The sequence below is a fragment of the Sebastes fasciatus genome, chromosome 3 (assembly GCF_043250625.1).
Source record: "Sebastes fasciatus isolate fSebFas1 chromosome 3, fSebFas1.pri, whole genome shotgun sequence".
Taxonomy (NCBI): domain Eukaryota; kingdom Metazoa; phylum Chordata; class Actinopteri; order Perciformes; family Sebastidae; genus Sebastes; species Sebastes fasciatus.
Window position 1 is genome coordinate 16,489,408 of NC_133797.1, and position 19,740 is coordinate 16,509,147.

Sequence of the window (19,740 nt, forward strand, 5' to 3'; positions counted from 1 at the left end):
TAATATTTAGGTTAGGATTTGAAAATACACACAGCTGAAGTTGAATCTTTAATTTGCGTTCACGTAATGGAGACTTCAAATCGTCAAATCAATCTGTGCATCAAATTCAGGGAGTAACAAAAATGTCAGTTCAGTAAAGATTGTGAATATGTGCAGCCATTTTGCACTTGTCAAGTAGAGTGCCTTTACTCTGCTTATATACCTTCATGCTACCTTTTATACAGACTATATAAGCAACAGATGTTGCATTGACACAACCTGAGAGAAGTTACTGGTATGTTAAATGTCAACCAAGGTTTAAGAAATTGAGATATGCAGGGTCACCACAATAGAGTTATTTCTGGGAACTCCTTTTTTTCCCATTGACAATGTTAGGTGACTCACAGTTAGAGCATTTCTACAGCTTGGATGGACATGAAACTTTCTTGATTAAATGATCAGTACAAAGTGGGCAATGGTGCCCTAAACGTAAACTAAAAGGGAGCTTGTGAGCGGAAGGTCACGGATAAATCTGGGAGGGGAAAGTTAAAGAAACAGCGTAAGACATTGCCTCATTAGCACCAGTGGTGTGCCCTTGAGCAACGCCCTTAACCCCAACTGCTCCAGTGGAGCTGCTCAGTGGCCAGCAGGTCACACTGTGGTTGTACTGTGCAGCTTCCAGCAAAAGGGAGCCGGGCTCTCAGTGAAACTTCCCTGGATAAATAAAGGTTAAAGAAAAAAATATATAAGTCACAAGATAAATGGGAGGGTCGCAACACGAGTAAGAGGAGTGGAAAACAGTAAAAACATACTTCTGTTACATATAGATATGTTTATTATGGATTACTGGATACTTTTACTGCTTCAGGACTATTCAAATAAAGGAAAAAATATCACTATTTAGTTAAGCTGGACATACTGTATACTGTACGACTGGTAGGGGTGGAGGAAAAAATTGATACAGCATAGTATCACGATATTTTGCGTGGCAATATCGTATCGATACACTGACATCAAGGATTGAGCTTTTATTATATAAACTATTAAACTCTTAACACATCCGACGGCCGCTATTCTGTCTTTCAGACAGTTTTGTAGTGGGCTCAGTCAACTAGAACTGACACTAGAAAAAACCTAAGGAATCTATTGGTACCATGTCATGTTAGCTGTTGTAAATCTTGAATTATTATACATTGGTGTGGCTATTCCTTCCGTTTCGAACCTGCCTCCCGACAAGAGTTGAATCAACCAATCAACTTGCTTGACATGCAGGTCCGCACAACACGTAGTTGAGATTTAGTAGGTGTGACCTACAGTTACCCATAACACCCGTCTCTACGTTTGTTCGCAGAGACATTGATGTTTATCTTCGGAGAAGCATAATTCCAGGAGTCATATGTAAAATAGGTTGAAAACCAGTGTACTAATGCATTTATACAGTATACACTGTATTGAAAAATCCAAATAGGAAGGTAGTCTTAATGTGGTTTTATTTAATTTAGCTGAGACACAAGGTTATTAAATAGGCATTATCAGTCGCCATCAGCACCATAGATGTGGGTCATTAGGGGCCTATTACACCCAATATTAGGTTTTATCAACTATTCACATGGTAGATCGCCGAAAAAAGGTATAAAAGAACATGACAGCGACCTGCGACAAACTCCTTATGCCGTGGAGGACGATGGATCGGACACAAAACACAGGGTTTTCATCCAGGAGACTGGGGTTTGCATCACATGTGAAACAAACGTGTTCACAAGCGACCGATAACGCCTATTTAACAGTCGAATCGGGAGCATCAGATACACATACAATGACACTGCAAGGTCAGTTCTCTAGGCATGTGTAAAGAAAACCTCCCTCCCTAATAAGAAAGAAAAACAAGGATTAAAGTCATCTCATCAGAGTCATAAGACTCATAATATTATATAGAGTCATGATATTTCACTTGAAGCAACCTAAAACGTGGAATTACATAAGGCTTTAGTTAAACTGGAAGGTTAAACTTGACAAAGACAAAACAAGAGCGATATCGTCAGGAGGAAGCCAGTGGGCAATGTAATATGCTAAAGGCAGCGTTTAAGACGGAGCTAATCCAAGCAGACTCCCGCCTGCTCAGTCATTCTAGCTCCATACTGATCAGACGGGGAAACCGGTCACAGTTTGTCAAAACACAGCTTGCACTCTCGAGCAGATTGAAATCATTTCTCTACTCAACAGAACGCCACAGACAGATCTTTAGAAGAGTGACAACAAACAGCGAGCAGCTCAATGGTTTATCAGTCGTGGAGGACAAAGGGGCTCTCCGCTCAGGAATGAAAATATCCACCTGATGTCATCAACCGGTGCATCATAAATCCTATCCTTCGCCCGGGGGCCACAGACTGACTTCACGCCTCTGTGACACTCTCTAACCCCAGGGTTTCTATCAGAAAAAAACAAACCTTGAAATATCTTTCTGGGCATGGTGTCAGATGCTTGCCATGAAATATTCATAATGTGAGAGCAGAGCCACAATAGAGGAGGTGGCAGCATGCGAGGATTTGACTTGCAGAAACTGAGACGCTTAAACCACGTTGACCGATTTCTCCCATCACCAGTTGTCACTCACAAATTCACTTTCACGCCAGTTTTCTTGGGTGAATGGCACAAAGCCATCTGTCATTTACTGCCTTTTAACCTATAGATATAAACTCATTAGTGCATCCTGCGATTCAATGGCCCTGCATATTACATTTCATCGGTTCTGCCGACTACAATGAGGTTAACAGAGATTGGAGTTTTCTTTTTTTTCTTCTTTTGCAGCTCAATATTGTAACCTGCATCAAGTAGCTTTACCAGTTAAACAGTTAAAGGACCATTCTGATGTTTTTCCACACTTTAACCCATCAACTAAATAAAAAATGTCCATACGTATACTGCATATGTGGAAAGATTTAAGAGTTGCTGCCAATGAAAAAACGTATTTAAAATCACAATCTGTGATTCAAACCTAAACAAGGAAAGGAGCCACAACACCTACATTTAAAGTAGTAATACAAGACAATAAAAGACAATACAAGACAACAAGTAAACCGAAATCGTGAATGTTTTCTGATGCCTCCATAATGTTTGTAAACACAGTCCTGTAGTTTTAATTATGATTAGTTGAGCAACGCACAAAAAGCCTATTTTCAATCTTATACACGTGAATATACTACGGCTGTCAAAGTTAACGGGATAATAACGCGTTAACGCAAATTTGTTTTTAAGGCCACTAATTTCTTTCAGGCATTAACGCAATCGATCTTTCAGAGGTTGTAGCGGGCTCAGTTTTAAAGCTAGAGTGAAGATACTGGTATCATAACTAGAAAACCTGAGGAATCCATTGGTACCAACCATGTCATACTAGCTTGTTGCAAAGGAGGCTAAATAACGCTCTGAACTTACGCTAAATGATGGCGAGAAAAAACTGTCATAGCCATTTTCAAAGGGGTGAAAATGGGTTCTGTGGGTACCCACGAGTCTCCCCTTTACAGACATGCCCACTTTATAATAATCACATGCAGTTTGGGGCAAGTCATAGTCAAGTCAGCACACTGACACACTGACAGCTGTTGTTGCCTGTTGGGCTGCAGTTTGCCATGTTATGATTTGAGCATTTTTTTTATGCTAAATGCAGTACCTGTGAGGGTTTCTAGACTATATTAGTCATTGTTTTGTGTTGGTAATTGATTTCCAGTAATAAATATACACATACATTTGTATAAAGCAAGCATATTTGCCCACTGCCATGTTGATAAGAGTATTAAATACTTGACAATTAATTAATTAATTAATTGTTTTTTAATGTTATTAATCGTGATTAACTATGGACAATTATGATTAATCGCGATTCAATATTTTAATCAATTGACACATGAATATACAGTATATACCTGTAATTTATATGGTCAAAATGCAAGAAACTACCAAATTCACAAGATTCTTCTCATGACATCCACGTTTACCTCGTTTTACTAGATTTCTACAAGCACTTGCACCAACAAGGACGACTGTTAATTAGAGTTCCTGTTTATAAGTGCATTATCATTGCACTGATAAGGTAACAGACCAGAAGAGCACACCAGAAGTTCTGTTGTTATAGATTACCTATTTCAAGCCAGATTCAAGTCTCTGCAAACACTGAAAAAGTAGCTTCCTGGAAGGCAAGAAATCAATCCAAACACTTAGGGTATCTTTAAGAAAAACTTTCAGCAGTGATGGGATGGGACCTTTAAATCCACTGGTCTACAGTCAGTGAATCCCTAGCACCAGGGCCAGGGTAAAGTCATCATCTTAGGCAACAAGAAGCATCATGTCCACCAGACCCATAGCAGGAAGCAAGTATTCTGAGCAGTGAGGAGGTTGGCCCTGAGGAGAAATGTTTGAAATCAATAGACGAACTGTAATTTAGTGGTCTGTGTCAAAGAGATCAATGTTTGAGTGAGAGAGACAGACAGATAGACTGAAATACAGATCATATGCAGATCAGTTCCTCTACACATTAGAATTATTTTAACCCTGTATTATGAGTTAGTGGTGAGTTGTTGCCCTCTTAGCAATCAACTCCAGTCTTCTTAATTGAATGCATACTGTGCATACATGATTGCAGAATGGGGGTTAATGAATTAACTTTTATCCGATGCGAGGGTCCAAGGACAGAGGCTGTATGCTGTACAGATTGTAAAGTCCCCTGAGGCAAATTTGTGATATAGGGCTATATAAATAAAATTGACTTAAATTGACTAACTTCTCATAAGTTGATTAAATTCACAGCTAAAAGAAAAAACTGATAAAACTACATGACTTTGTTCACGCTGTCCTGTTGAATCTCCAGTTCAACAGGACAACATGAGTTGTCAACTCTTGACATCTCTACTGTATCTATTTGTATATCTATAAAATTAAAACAAAAAGTCTTGTTATTATAAATCTGAGTCTTGTTTGTTAGGAAACTACCATGTACCGTATTTACCACTGACCAAAAGTCTGGTTTGAATGGTTAAACCTGAACTGAATATGAAGGAATGAGTCTGACTCATGGATGAGTAATGTGTTTTAAGATGGTATTTTTCTCTTCCTGTTTTTGCTTCTGCACTGTGCAGCCAACTACACACACACACACACGCATGTTCACTTCTCGTTCTACAACCCTGTCTCCTGCAAAATTACATTTTCTAAAACTAAACTGCATCCTAAATTACATTTAAAGGGAAATGTATTTTCTCCCGGATTACGGTTGCAGTTTTAAACAGTTTTAAACACATGGCATTTATTCACACTGTACACACACTGCTACTGCTACGTTCACAGCTATGACGCCATCGACAACCCCACACTCACCGCCGCCACACACACACGGTCTGTCGAACACTCGCCAACGTTGCGCCACGCTTACAGACCGTATGTGCGTGACAACGGCGAGCACGAAGCCACCAGCAACGCTACAGCTGCTAACGTAGCACAAAGACACACGGTCTGCCGGGCAGACAGAGTAGCGTTACGCCAGGCAAACACACTGCTAACAACTTCGCAGCTAAACTACTGTAAATGGTGCGGTGGAGACTTACTGGGACAATACATGCAGCATCGTGGCTGCTTACTCTCCCAGTCGGGTGAACCAGGGACTCAGTTGTCTATTTGCTCATACACTGCAGCAAGTGATAAGTGATGGAATTATCCTTGTTTGTACATCGGCTTTTCGTTGCAGCTGGTCGGCTTGTTATGCGCTAAAAATAGCAGTGCTGCATGCAACGCACTAATTTTGTCGGTTAACGGTTAATAATTGGTTAACGAGGGTTGATTATCGGTTAGAATTTTTTTTTTTAAATAGCATCCCTAATACAAGCTTTTTTTAAATAATAGGTCCATGGTCTGAAGCCACGATACCCGGCTCTTAAAGTCTGCTCCTTACATCAAGCAACGACAGTAATACTGCTACTTTTGAGCACCTTATTTCTGCAACAGCAATACTTCATCACACACACACTCTTTGTAGGCTCCATTGTTTAAAGGAACAGTGTGTAGCATTTAGGGAGATCTATTGGCAGAAATGGAATATAATACTAATAAGTATGTCTTTGTTGGGTATGTAATCACCTGATAATAAGAATCATTGTGTTTTCATTACCTTAGAAAGAGCCGTTTATATCTACCAGCCCATTCTCCAGGGCGTTAAATACCGAGGCTTTTTCACGGCCATCAGCGTTCAGTACCACTGCACACGGGCTCCCTTTAGCGCCGGCATGAAACGCACTGGGCGTTCCATTAACTACAATGTATACCCATCTGCAGCAACAGTAAATGCTCTGAGAAAGTGCACCGGGAGTGTGGTGACGTAGTTTAATCCAATTTAGTCCAACAAACACAAGGCTTTCATCAAGGAGACCGCTGTTTGTGTCCCGTGCATCACGTTACAATCAGCCGTTTGTCCATGTTCACAACGTTAAGTGTCATTTTTACTGAACATACGTAGTAGTTTTAAGCCCAACCGTGTAGTTCTTTCCTAAACCTACTATAGTGGTTTTGTTGCCTAATCCTAACGTGACACCAAGGGGAACTATAGTGGTTGCGTGACGCCAAGGGGGGACGCCAAGGGGGGTCACGGCATGACAAAGCAGCGGCATGTGACAAGTTGGGATAAGAACGTGTTGTATCTACATACGGAGCGAATCATTGGCGTCGGCCACCATAGCTCTCCTACACGCTTGGCACACCGTAAAAGTTTCAGCAATCTGCAACCTCACCACTAGCTGCCGCCAAATCCTACATACTGCACCTTTAAATGGCTAGCTTTCACATTAAGATATTTCAACATTCCTTAGCCTGGATTTTATTTTTAAAAAAGTCACTGTGAAATAACAACTCATATTTTCTCTGTTTAACTATTATCATTGTAATTAATGGATAAAACTGAAACTAATTATACTATTACAGGATATTCTTCATCTTGGCAGGTAGCCAAAGTATTGGATCTATTATTTTCAGTCCGCCAATGAGAGCGATCTACCAACGTCAGCCCACAAATAGAAAGAAATTGTGACCGTCATATTGTCTGTATTGAAGAGCATCACACTGGACATGGATGGAAATGAGCCATCATCAGGATCATGCATTATTTCTATGTGTAGTTTACTCTATAGTTAACTGTTTTTAAGGACAATGTCATAATATAGCTAATGCCTCATAAGGTGTATGATAAAACCACAACAGAAGCAGCACTATACCTGTAATGTAACCGGTAATGGCTGATGAAAAAATGTTCAAGAACAACTTTTCTAATCTGGCTCTTAATGTCACATCAGTTCAATCACTCATTTGCCACTGGCCTTGTTGCACTTCATCTCAATTATGGCGATATTTATTTAATGGAAAAGGCTTTGTACAAATTGTTGCATTAGAGCCAAAACATACAATATGTGCGGAAATTAAAATAAGTCAAGATCACATCATTTTTATGGAGAACAGGAGAAAAACGGCTCATTGCGATGCTCTGCGCTCGTTGCAATCCCATGATGCATTTGCTGGAGACTTTTCTCTCACACTTTTTTTTTCATGCAGGCTCTCAGTAATGACGAGATACCTTTTAACTTCTCAGCCAGAGTCAGCATCAATAATTGATTCTCATCTGTTTAAAATTTAAAGTGCCACACATTAACGTCCTCCCGCACCTGCTCTTTCACGCTGTCCGTCCTCCGCTGGGCTGCTTCCTACCCCCCCCTCTCTCTCTCTCTCTCTCTCTCTCTCTCTCTCTCTCTCTCTCTCTCTCTCTCTCCCTCTCTATCTCTCCTCGCACTATAATAAAGACAATGGCAATGAGTTTTCCTTCACCGCTGAACCAGGGATGTTAAATCAAACAGGGGCAGAGGAGGCGACAGACCACATAATGTAAGGGCAGCGTCCAGACGCCTCCGATTACGCTTTGGCCTTAATTGGTGGCAGTGGCAAAAGCGATGAATTCTTTAACAGTGCCGTGCGGTTGTGCCTCTCCGAGCACAGCACAGGCCTGAGGAGGACAGCTACTCGGCGCAAATGGAAGCTGACAGAAAATCCACACGGCACGACCAATCTAGGGGAAAAAGGGCATGACAATGAATAAGGGGCCCCGTGCTCTTAAGTAGCCGAGGGTAGCTCGCAGGGAAGATGTGTATAATTAAGCGGTCTGCATCGTGGTTCAGATGGCAAAATCCTATTGTCTTGACAGGAGCTTAAGGTTGCCCTTTAGGTTGAGATGCGCGGCGGCGTACGGCCTCATTTTTCTTTCTTTTTTTCACACTCCCCCAGACCTCTGCGACCAAATTAATCTGCAGTTTTAAAGCTTGAATAAATCCAGTAAGTTAGAGATCTGCAGATCTTAAGGCCGTCTGTCCCTCAGGCTTTTCCTTCTCCGTTTTTTATTTATTTATTTCTTTACCCCCTCTCCTTTGCCCACGGAGATTGGCTGGCAGCACTCAGTGTTATCTCCAGGGAGGCAAAGGTTGGGGGAGGGGGTGAAGGCCACAGATTTGTCCTTATCTATTCTGAGCACACCTAAAACAAATTAGACCTGGCTGCCGTTGCTTATTTGGCTCCCGTGCTCTCATTAAGGGGCTGAATCCAAGCTATTTTCCTCAAGGTCCTGCTTCCTACCATTTTGAGCCTTGTCTTTTATCACAATAGCAAAGGTTTCTAGGCAGCCATGCCACCTTTTCATCTCACCCATTTCATGTAGTCATATCAACCCTGCACAAAGAGCCGAGGGAGAGAAAGAACATCCCCTTACACTAGGATGCTGTTTTCCTGCACATGACTTGATGCTGGCCTTTTGACATTTGTTCATTGAAAGGAGAAATCGGTTCAATTATATTTTTGTTTTGCCCTTTTCCTGCTTTTTTCTTCACCTACTAATCAAACTGAAGCCTCTTTGGATGTTGTTATTTCAAGGATTTTGCTTTGTCTTTGCAGTAATATGAACGTCAAAAACAGAATTACTGTTTGAGTCAAAGTGTTCCTGTCAATATAGTCAACAACTCAGTGAGCTCTTCAAACGATTTATGATTATGTTTCTATCAAATTGTATAGTTAAGGAGGATGTTGTTTTAGACATCTATCTGTAGGCATCAAGCTCCTGATGGAAAGTCTGCATTATTGAGTCATTCACAAGCAAAACCTTGAGACAAACATTAATTATACAGGCAGAGCACAGCGTACACCTGAAATCCACATGTTGGAAATGTTTTCAAAGTCTGGTTGGATGTGGTTGAAAGTTTCCTGTTAGATTTCACTACACCGGTCAGACTTTAGTTTTTGTTGTATTGATTAAATGAAGTGTCTGACTGCACAACGCAGTGTAAAACAGACTTTTATATTGTACTGATCTCGACTTCTGATGGTCTTTTATTCATTTATAAAGCCTATACTAGCTGTGAAGCTTATTACTCTATTTCATGTAGTATGTTTTTTTGTCACAACATTAACTGGTAAATTATAAACTGTAGGAAATGTGTATGTGTATATTTCTTAATAGAGATTATTATAACGTTATAATGTTATAACCTCAAAGAATATTGAAAACGTAAACTTGTGAGATGTATACAGTTCACACTTAAAACTATTTATAAAGGAACCCATACATTAACTCAATTATTATTTTAATTAATTCAATTGCAATAAAACCGGCCAAAATTCAACCCGATCTATAAATAGCACAATGTTGCAAGGACATTTTGCATGTCATGAGGACGGATTTTACACTTTTTGCATGTCATTTGTACACCACACGACAAAACTACAGAATGTCCGCATTTAGGTTTAGATAACAAACCCATGTCAAGGAAAACCATTATGGTTGGGCTTAAAATAAGTACGTAAACTAAGAAAAATAGTTACGAAAACAACGTAACATAAGTACGGAAAACACGTCACAAATATCATTCAAAAACACATGACAAATGTCACTAACGTCCACCATAAGTGGTCTTTCTCGTTTTTTATTCTACGTCACTTACTCTAAGCATAGCATTTTTATGCAGATGTGTTTACATTGCAGTTAGTACAGCTACTTTCAGAAGCATGGGCTGCGAAATTAAATTAAACTTGTGTCATAAACTTTGAAAAGACCTAAAAGGCCATCGTTAACCTCACTGTGGAGCTGCAGTGATAACATGTTTTGCTTTCAGAGATTATTAGATTATTTTAAGAGCAGCAGGGTGTTACCATTGAGCCACTTGTTGGATGCTGAATACCAAGTACCTTAGAACACCCTAAGGGGTCTCAAGATAAATCTGAAAGGTCACAAGATAATTAACACCAAATTATCTTCAATTTTTCTGACTATTGTGAAATACCTTCAGCGCTCCAGGCATATAAAAATCCTTCAAATGGAACAATCTGAGAAAGAAAATCATGTTCACACCAAGGCCATGACTGTGATGAGGGGTCAGAACTAATCACTGCATCATTTTAAGAGGTCTCGAGCCAAAAAGATTACGAAACATACAATAACCCGGTTTCACAGGAAGGAGTATAAATAGCACAACATTACAGAGACATTCTGCGTGTCCTGGAGGACGCATTTTTTGTCATTTGTATGCCATGCAACAAAACTACAGTAACGTCTGCAGTTTAGGCAATAAAACCATATAATTAGGTTTAGGAAAAACGTCATGGTTGGGCTTAAAATAAGTAAAATACGAACAGAAACAATGTAACATAAATATGAAAAACGTTTCACAAACGTCACTAAAAACACGTGACAAAACGTCAATAACATAACTTACAAAACAAAACACCGGTTCTGTGTCTGTTGGACCCTTCCACATCCCCTCCCGCCCACCATAAACAGCCTTTCTCGCTTTTTATTCTACATCACCAACTATGACCAATGCATATTTACACCCTCAGTACAGGTACAGACTACATGGCGTATAAATGACACACCAAAAGCAAGAAAGCTCTCATTGGACGCTAAATGCTTTGCGCATAATCGTGTCATTCATACGCCTTTTCCTGCGAATTGGCTGGGATTCCCTCATACCATTTGAATTTTAGTGCCACAATGTTAATCAATCTGTTGAGCAGCACAAGCTGGCAATCGTAACTTTTCCCTTTACAACATTTTGGAAAACGGCTAAGGCCCCTTTTTCATGAGTCTCTGCAGAAACGAGTAAAGTTGAGGTAAACAGGTGAGGTAAACAGAGGTGAAGACACAGCTTGCCCACATACGAGTATTATTGCATTTGAAAGTTAATGAAGGACCTTTGAGCCATAGGAGCTCAAGCTACGCAAAGGTAACTGCTCGGGAAATGTTAGGTTAGATGAGATTCCTGTGCCAGACTAATCCATCCTGGAGCCTGAGAGCAGCACAGCGACAGAGCGAGAGAGAGAAAGAGCCGAATCTGCTGCAGAACAGCACAGCAGTGACACAGGGCAATTCTCTAGGGCCTTGCATTAGCGCGCTAAATTAAAGGGGGTATTAGATTAAATTGGCTCTCCGATTTCAGGGGTGTGAGTAAAATTCTGATTTGCATTTTCCACCGCTGCTTAAGATATAATTAGTTCAGGGTGATTCCCATGTGGAAAACACTGACAGCCAAATCTAACTGGCTGCCAGTAGCTTATCGTCTCTTCCAAGGCGAGATGTACACTCGGCTCATGTTTGGTGTTTGCTCGTGAGCATGTGGAAAGAGTGTTTGTGTGCATCTTTGTGTGTGTGTGTGTGAGAGAGAGTGAGAGAGTGTACATACGTGTTATTGTTCACCAGGGAATTTGCACGCATGGGCTGTAAATTCTCCTTCTAAACTTACTTCACACGTCAAATCCCACTCGGCTGTGAGCGACCATTAGCACCACCAACAAGGTGGGAAAAAAAGCACTCCCTGTAAATGTACATATAAAAGTTTGTCAAAGCAAGACCAGAACTTCACACCTCTAAGATGCCTTTAAACTCAGACCCATTTCCGCAGCAGAAGGTGCGCCTGTAATTACAGATGCAGAGTCAAAAATAACAATTACTGCTGGAGAAGTCCATAATATGAATTACTGAACTCAGAGAAGGAGCTTTTAAAAGCAAGTGTGGATTTGTTTGAGGGGTTTTCACACCCTGGGTAATTCTAACCGTCCTCGCAAATGGATGTTTTCCAAAAGTGAGTCAACCCATGCATTATGAATGTGAGGCCAGCTTCCTGGACACCTGTTTGGGGACACCTGTTAGTACACAATATATGGAGTCAACATTAAACAAGCTTCCGATTGCCTCTTCTATGGTGTACACGTCCAACTTTTAACCCATCAGTGACCTCTTCTTTTAACCTCTTAAACCCTGGTTTCCCCATACTATCCTCCCAACGTCAGACACACTGTATGAAAAATCTCACATATACTCTGCATCAGCTTGTTCCAACACTCAATTTATGCTGCTGTACAAATTACTAAATTAAATGAAAACACTATGGTTTTTATGGCTGCAATAATTGGAAATAATATCTTAATTTTACACAAAATGTGCAAAAAATATTTTTATGATCATGTAATTTAATTTGTCTTTAATTTGAGTCCTAACAGTCCAGTTTTCTTAAAGCGAGTGAAATATAATGACTATTTCTACTTTTTCCTCCAAAGTAAAGACCTTTACACACCGGTAGACGGATAAACAACACAAAAATGTGAAATTCTCGCCAGCGAATATTATATATTTCTAGGGCTTTTATTGTGAAAGGAGTAGATCTGGTCTGCGCTGCCTTTGTCAAGGTTGAAAGGAATAATACAATTTGCCGCGTTGGTTGGGACTACGGAGCCTCCGCGTTGTTTCATAAATATAGGCGCAACTCAACCCGTTCCGCACAACGTGATAAGTTGATGCCTTTATTCGCGGTGCGAAAGCTGTTGCTTTTTCGGCACGTAATATTCGCGTCACACCTGTGCGAAATTAACATTCGCACAGGTGTGTTCACTCCCATTCTATGCGAGCGAAAAGGCGAAAAAACATTTGCTTCCGGTTGCGAAGCAAATTTGCGTCTACGAATTTGCGTAGAGTTCAACTTTGGTGAACTTTTGGTTCGAAAAATCGCCTCGGCAGGCGATGGTCACTTATCTGCATTTGCGCATGTGTGACCATGCCATGAAAGTACTCATGACAAAAACAATAGTTAGAAAAAATATATTGACGTGTGAATTAATAGCACAAAAAAAAGAAAAACGCTGCCAGTGTGTAAAAACCTTAAGTCACCTTGTTCCAGGTAGTTTCTAAAATTAGGTTTTATTTTTCTAGATTCTAATACACTGACCTGTCTTTTTCTTTCTTCTGTCTTCATTCTTTTTTGTTTCAAAATACAGACACAAATTTCTTGATTTTTTTGCAGTGTATAGATGTTTTAACCAGAATGTATCTTGATACAAACTTTTGAAAACTTTGGCATCTTAATTCAAATTTAAAATAAAGCCTGTATGTCTCAACAGTGCTTGTCTGCACAAAGTGTTTATATAATTGACCCACTGTTTTGGGTTAAAGAGGTAGAAGTCAGACCTAATTTAGTCCCTTTATTTCTGTTTCAGTTGCAAAGTGAAAGGCGTTTGATGCTTGGGACTCTGTCGCTGTCAAAATCATTAAAAGTTACTAAGATTTTAATCAGGGATATTAGCTGTGGATGGCATGCTGTCAAACTGGGATTGAACTGACAGAAATCCTCCATGTAGCATTAGATTGTAGAGTACATGAGACATAAGTGATGAGAATCATATGAATAAATAATAATATCTTATGTCACACTGAGCTCGTCAACACTACTGGGTCAAGAACAAGCTGCAATATTTGCATTCAGGTACAATCTCAATGTACTGTGAATCCTTCCATCATTTCCTGATCACTGAAAAGCAGCAGGCACAGGTGATATTTACATGATAAGATAAACATAAGAAAATCACACCTAAATGAACTTTAGAGACTTATCTTATTCAAACAAGAATCTGGTGACACAAATTCATAATGAACATAGGAATCCATACATGTTGTTTTCCACGAGTAGATTAGGTAATATTTTATAATTAACCTCTTTTTCCTCTCTATGTAATCACTTAATTAATGAGCAAATCATCAGGCCCTCAGGTTGCATTTGTTGGTGACTCATCCATACGAGCTCATGTTAAGTCAGTGAGCAAGTTCAAACTCTCAGGCTAAAGAGAGAACCACATTTGCAACTTAACATTCATATTCTGCCTTTGCCTTTGATAACGAAATGTCAGCTGCTAAATAAATCAATTAAAATGAACCTTTAAAAACAACACTGCCCTCTGATTGTGTCGTAATGAAGCCTCTTGCTACTTGTCAATTAAGGCGGTGCTTAATATGTTTTTCTCTTTGCTAAGTGACTCTGCTTTTTCTGCCTCTGCACCCCTCCTGATATGTATCACGGCCCCAGATTGATCCATAATTGGCCATAATGACACAAATATAATATAAAATGATTTCATCTCAACCCCGCTGTATATGTATAATCAATTCATACAGGATCAGTGGGAGAGCATCAGTGTGGGTGTTTCACTCCCCTCCCCTCTCACAAAACTTGGGGTATGTTTTGAGAAACGCCATCAGCAGCCCTGCCATCACTCTCACCATCTCTTGGTGGTCGGAGGCTGAGGCTTTGTGGGATATTGATTCTCCCCATCCAGAGACGGTTTCCATAATTGGTTAAAATGACCGGGTGCAGAGAGGGATGGCTCTCTGCTGAAAACCATTTCCCAGCCCTGCTTGGAGCTGAGCCAAGCTCGGGGTTGTTCGGATGCGTTCCAGCCCAGCCTGACTGGCAGCAATTAGGGGTGTCTGAGCCAAGCTCAGCTTGCGCTCCACACAAACACCCCTAATTACTGCCAATTAGGCTAGGCGGGTAGGCAGATTTGAGAAGCCGGGGGGATGTTCAGGCATGGGTGGGCATGGAAACAATTTTCGAGGGCTTAGAACGTGACTGGATGAAAAGGTTAATGCTTTGGAGTGCAAGGGGATAATAACAAAAGAAGGGGAAGCAGAGCCCCGGTTCTCACCTCCAGCGACGAGCCTGGCTTCTTCTTCAGCTCCTCGCATTTCCTAAATTTGCAGATCTGGTGGCCCGTTTTGCGGTTCCGACAACTGCTGCAGACACCACAGTTGATTAGCCGCCTGCAGGGTGCACAGACCCCACACCTTTTCCTTTTCTTCTTCGCTGGGTTTCCACTGGATACCGAGGAATTATTCTGTGGGCAGTCTGCCAGATTGGCAATTTGAAACGCACTGTCTGTAACGGCTGCTGAGGCTGCGGGGGAGTGAAGGGCTGTCATGACGATGACCCCGGGAGGTAATGAGATGCCCCCTAAAGCCGGGATAGCGGAAAAAGTTCCAACGCGTTCTTGGAGATTCATTATCTCTGCTTCAGCAGCGCCGCATTTCAGCTTGTTCATGCATTCTCCTGCTAAAGGTCTGCAGTGTTCGGGGGATAAGGTAGAGAGGAAATTATTATTTGCCATTTGCAGCGTCTCTGGCGGCACGCCAGGCTTCCCCGGCCTCTGGGAGTCATTTCTATGCATGCTGGTCCTATTAGGGTTTATTGCCGCTGATTTCCTTCCCCAGAGCATGGCGTTATCGCAGTTCCAAGGGGACATGCCAATTCTAGCACTGGGAAAAATGGGCGTTGTGATGCGGGCAATCTTAGCAGTCTGTGGAAATGCCCCATTGGTTTTATAAAAGTTTGCAAAAGACCTGTACCTTTCCATTTCTGCGTTATAATCCAAAAGCTGGCTTAATCCACCATCCCCGAGAGTATCCTTTTGTAAGAGAGACACATCTGCGTTCTGTCCGTTTTCAATGCAAAGCGCATTGTTTATGTTAGCCATGGCTGAGGAGCGGTTGTCAGTGTTCAGGAGAAGAGAGTGAGGTTACAGTGGCCTTTGTGGAACTGGAGCTGGTTACCAACAGTGTGTTACCATCCTGGTTTATCTTCTCCAGTGCTAAAAGCAAAAAAAACAAACAACAACAGTTACACATAAAAGAGGCAAATGTTTTAATTCTAATCACATTTCATTTTTTCCGCTTCAACTTTTAAGACAACAGCTGAACATTTTGAAGAATCTCCTGGCACATTGTTTACGCCCTGCGTCTTCTAATGCAACTATCACAACTAGTCAGAAGTGATCTTCATCCGGTGACAATAACGCGATAGCTGTGACAGACCAACATGTCATTATTATAATGGGGGGGAAAGAATTAGCATGCTTCAAAAAAAAAAAAAAAGATGCCACACTTCCAACATTTTTTTAGATGTCTTGTCAAAGTATTGTTACACATTTTTGAAGAAAGTCCAATCAGCTACTTCACAGAATGAATAAATGCATTTTAATACACAAGGGTACATTTCATCAAAACATAAAAATTGAATATTCAATCCAAAATATCACTATTTTAAAAAGTTAGAGGAGAGACCCACCAGGATTCAGATTGTGACAGCTACAAACACAAAGATCTTTTTTTACCTTAGGCCTGCAATATATAAGCTCTTAAAAATAATCTGCTTTGGGTGCCAGGAGGAAACACAGTTAAATATTTTCACATTTTTCATCTAACCCAAATAGTAGAGTCAGCCCCGTCCATGTAAACACGACTCTGTCCAGCCTCTTAACAGCACCTGGGATTCATTCATTGCATTTACTCAATGACAGCACAGATAGCCACCGGTGGATTTACATCCAGATCATGGACCAGACCAACTACAGTGTCAGCTGCCTCGGGATGGGATGTGTGTGTATAAGTGTGTGTATAAATGCACATGTGTATGTGTGTATGTGGGGGGGTGCTCCATTTCCTCTCTTTCTCTCTACCAGTCTGTCTGGATTTGGTTTCCACAGATAAAAGCCCATTAGACACATCTCCCCCTACTTCCATTACCTTTTTCTGGGCTTTCTCTCTTAATTGCCAAAGCTGATCCATTGCTGGAACACTAAAGCATTTCAAATCACTTCCATGGTGCTACCCAGCAGCAGCTGTCTCGAAAAAAATAAATAAAAGAATTATAAATATACACACATGGAGCTGGAGAGGGTGGCGTTTATTATTAAAGTCCTCCGACTATACTGAAAGAGCATCTCCCGAACCTATAGCAGGTAAATATTTGCCTTAAAAAAAAAAATCTGTCCCTTTTTACATGAAGCCTTTATACACTTTCCAACATGCACTAAACTACCCATTTCTTTTAAACTATTCTTATTATTTTCACACAAATGTGTCCTTTATAATTCCACATCTGTATAGGGTTCAATGTCGACGACGTGGCATCCAAAAACAAGCCCACAGCAGTAAACAAAACCCTCCTCGGCTTAATGATCATCCCTCCTCAGGGTCATTATTACTTAATCAATTCACCCCTGGAGCGAAATACGCAGCCCAAAGGCAATCAAGTCACGGACATTGATTTTCAGCCTGTAAACAAAGTTTAGAGAGACAGAAATGTTCAATACTTGCTGGAGAGAGACACACAGAGAGGAGGGAGAGAGAGGGAGAGAGAGAAAGGTGGAGAGATTGAAGAAAGAAAAGTACAAAAAGCCACGTCCGATGACGAACCATTGCTGCACCGAGATGCCATTAAATCCCCCCATGGTGCTGCTCTGTGGTTACACATTCAGATCAAAGGTCACGCATAGATAATCCGCGAGGTGCAATAGTGCAAATAAAAAAATAATAATCTGACATTGCCTGGGCTCACTTTGCAGCCACGCAAGACGCAAATCGGGACAGGAAAAACGCATGCAAGTGGACGGCAGAAATATGGACACAGACACAGAGAGAGAGAGAGAGAGAGGAGAGGAGAGGAGAGCATCACCTACCAGGTTCCTGTTGAGAAGAAGAGCTCCCAAGATGCTACCAGCCTGCGACCGTGTAACGGCACATTACTGCTGTAGCGATGATACGCGGGGGGATAATAATAATAACGCAAAAAGACGCGAGAAAAGACGCGCAGACAGACACACAGCCAGCAGCTGAGCGAGGCGAGTGTGCGTCTCAGTGTGCGTTCAGAGCGCTCAAAACAAAAGGAGCATTTTTATCGACTTTTTTCTTGTCAACGTTTAAAAAAAAAAGGTTGGAAAGTGCATAAATAAGCCAAAAGGTGTCGTCGTGAAGGGGGGTTCCTCTTCCTCTTGGTGTATTGTGTGTGTGTGTGTGTGTCTGCTGCCTGCCTGCTTGCCTTGGTCTCTCTCTGCTCGGTCCGTGTCTCCTGTCGCTGTGTGTGGCTGATTGGTGCTGAGGTGAGGAAGCAGGGATGTGGACACCTACTGATCATTGGCTGGAAATTACTATAGAAACACTCGGGAGGTGGGAGGGATGGATAGGCTCAGGGCAACCTGCAGGGAGAGAAACATATATCTATATCTGCAACCTTATAGTGGTTTCTTTTTTTTTTTTTTTTTTTCTTTAACCAAATATTTTTATTTCTTTCATGACTAGGCGTTTAGAGAGAGAGATGAGGAGGAGGAGGAGGAGGGGGGGTTGTCATTTGTCAGATGCGTCTTTTAATAAGGATTGGGGAAACTTGTCAAATTAATTTGAATGGAGCTGAGCTGTGATTAAGATAAAATGCCTCCACAGGGTTGTCCCCCCCTCCTCTCTCCGTCCAGCGACAGCCATAATTACTAAGACCTCCGGGATTCATCACCATTATAAATCCCGCCTGCTGGCCACCCATGCCTACAGCTCCCACAAGGCTGACAACACAGCCACGCATGGCACATTTATTCCACGAGCCCCCCATCATGTGTGTGTGTGTGTGTGTGAGAGAGACACACTGTGTGTTCATTCATGTTGAAGCCTATAAGCTTTGAGTTAAAATGAAATTATGACTCCAAGCAGCGTCCCTGGATTATTTTCCCCTCACATCAGCATTTATCTAGTTTAGAGAGAAAAAAAAGTTAACATGGGACCATCACCTCTGTAACTCATACTGAGGCTAATTATTAATTCATCAACCTTACAAAACAGGTTTTAGTAGCCATATGTTACCTTTTACAGAGAAATATGCAGTTAGGCTGCACTATTACTTTATATACTTTAACCACACAAAAGTGTAAAGTAGAATAACAAGAGAATGAAAAAAAAAAGGTGTACGATAAGGTCAGGTACACTTAGCCTTTTTGGTACCCTAAGGACTTGCACGTTGTATCTAATGGATTTATTAATTGTTAATAAATCATTTTGTAATGCTTTAGATCCGTTATAAGAAGAAGAACACATTTTGTGTTGCCAGGTTGTGAAAACTCCAACTTTCTGGGATTAATTCTTTCTATTTGGTAATAATGCGGCTATAAATGTTGGCAATCCATTTATTAGAAAAATCGCACTTTCTCATTAGAAATCAAGTCTGGCAGTTGTAAATGTTATTAGGTCATTGATAAAGGGTCTGAATCCATCAAGCCTGCAGTTTTAAAGTGTTGATACGTTAAATGGATTTTGGTCCAGATTGCAGGTCCTGCAGCTGATGGTTGGATGATCAAAAAGATTTTTAACAACTCAAAAGTTGTTCTTATTAATGGCTTATAACTGATCTATTAAGATTTAGTAACTGATTTATTACAATAACCATTAATAAAGCCAGTGGTTACATCTTAAAATCCTCTTTTAAGTGTGTCTTATTAGAAAGTGGTTTCACCTTTTCCATTAATTGTCAATCGTATCATTATCATTCAAACTGCAACTATAACAATGATTTTTATTATCAATTAATTTGCAGGTTATTTTTTTCGATTAAT

General features: G+C 40.8%; 1 protein-coding gene across 2 annotated transcripts in view; it reads right to left on the reverse strand.

The window, feature by feature from the left end:
- cxxc4 (CXXC finger 4) overlaps positions 1-18,259 on the reverse strand; it is a 33,724-nt gene extending 15,465 nt beyond the window's left edge. The window contains exons 1-2 of one of the 2 annotated variants that reach the window (XM_074629274.1): positions 17,824-18,259; positions 15,016-15,954 (exon numbers count right to left, since the gene is read on the reverse strand). In XM_074629274.1, the coding sequence (XP_074485375.1) occupies positions 15,016-15,840 (825 nt within the window). In that variant the 5' untranslated portion in view covers positions 15,841-15,954; positions 17,824-18,259. The remainder of the gene's footprint in view (positions 1-15,015; positions 15,955-17,823) is intronic. The other variant, XM_074629275.1, reaches the window with a different exon arrangement.
- Positions 18,260-19,740: the final 1,481 nt, after the last annotated feature.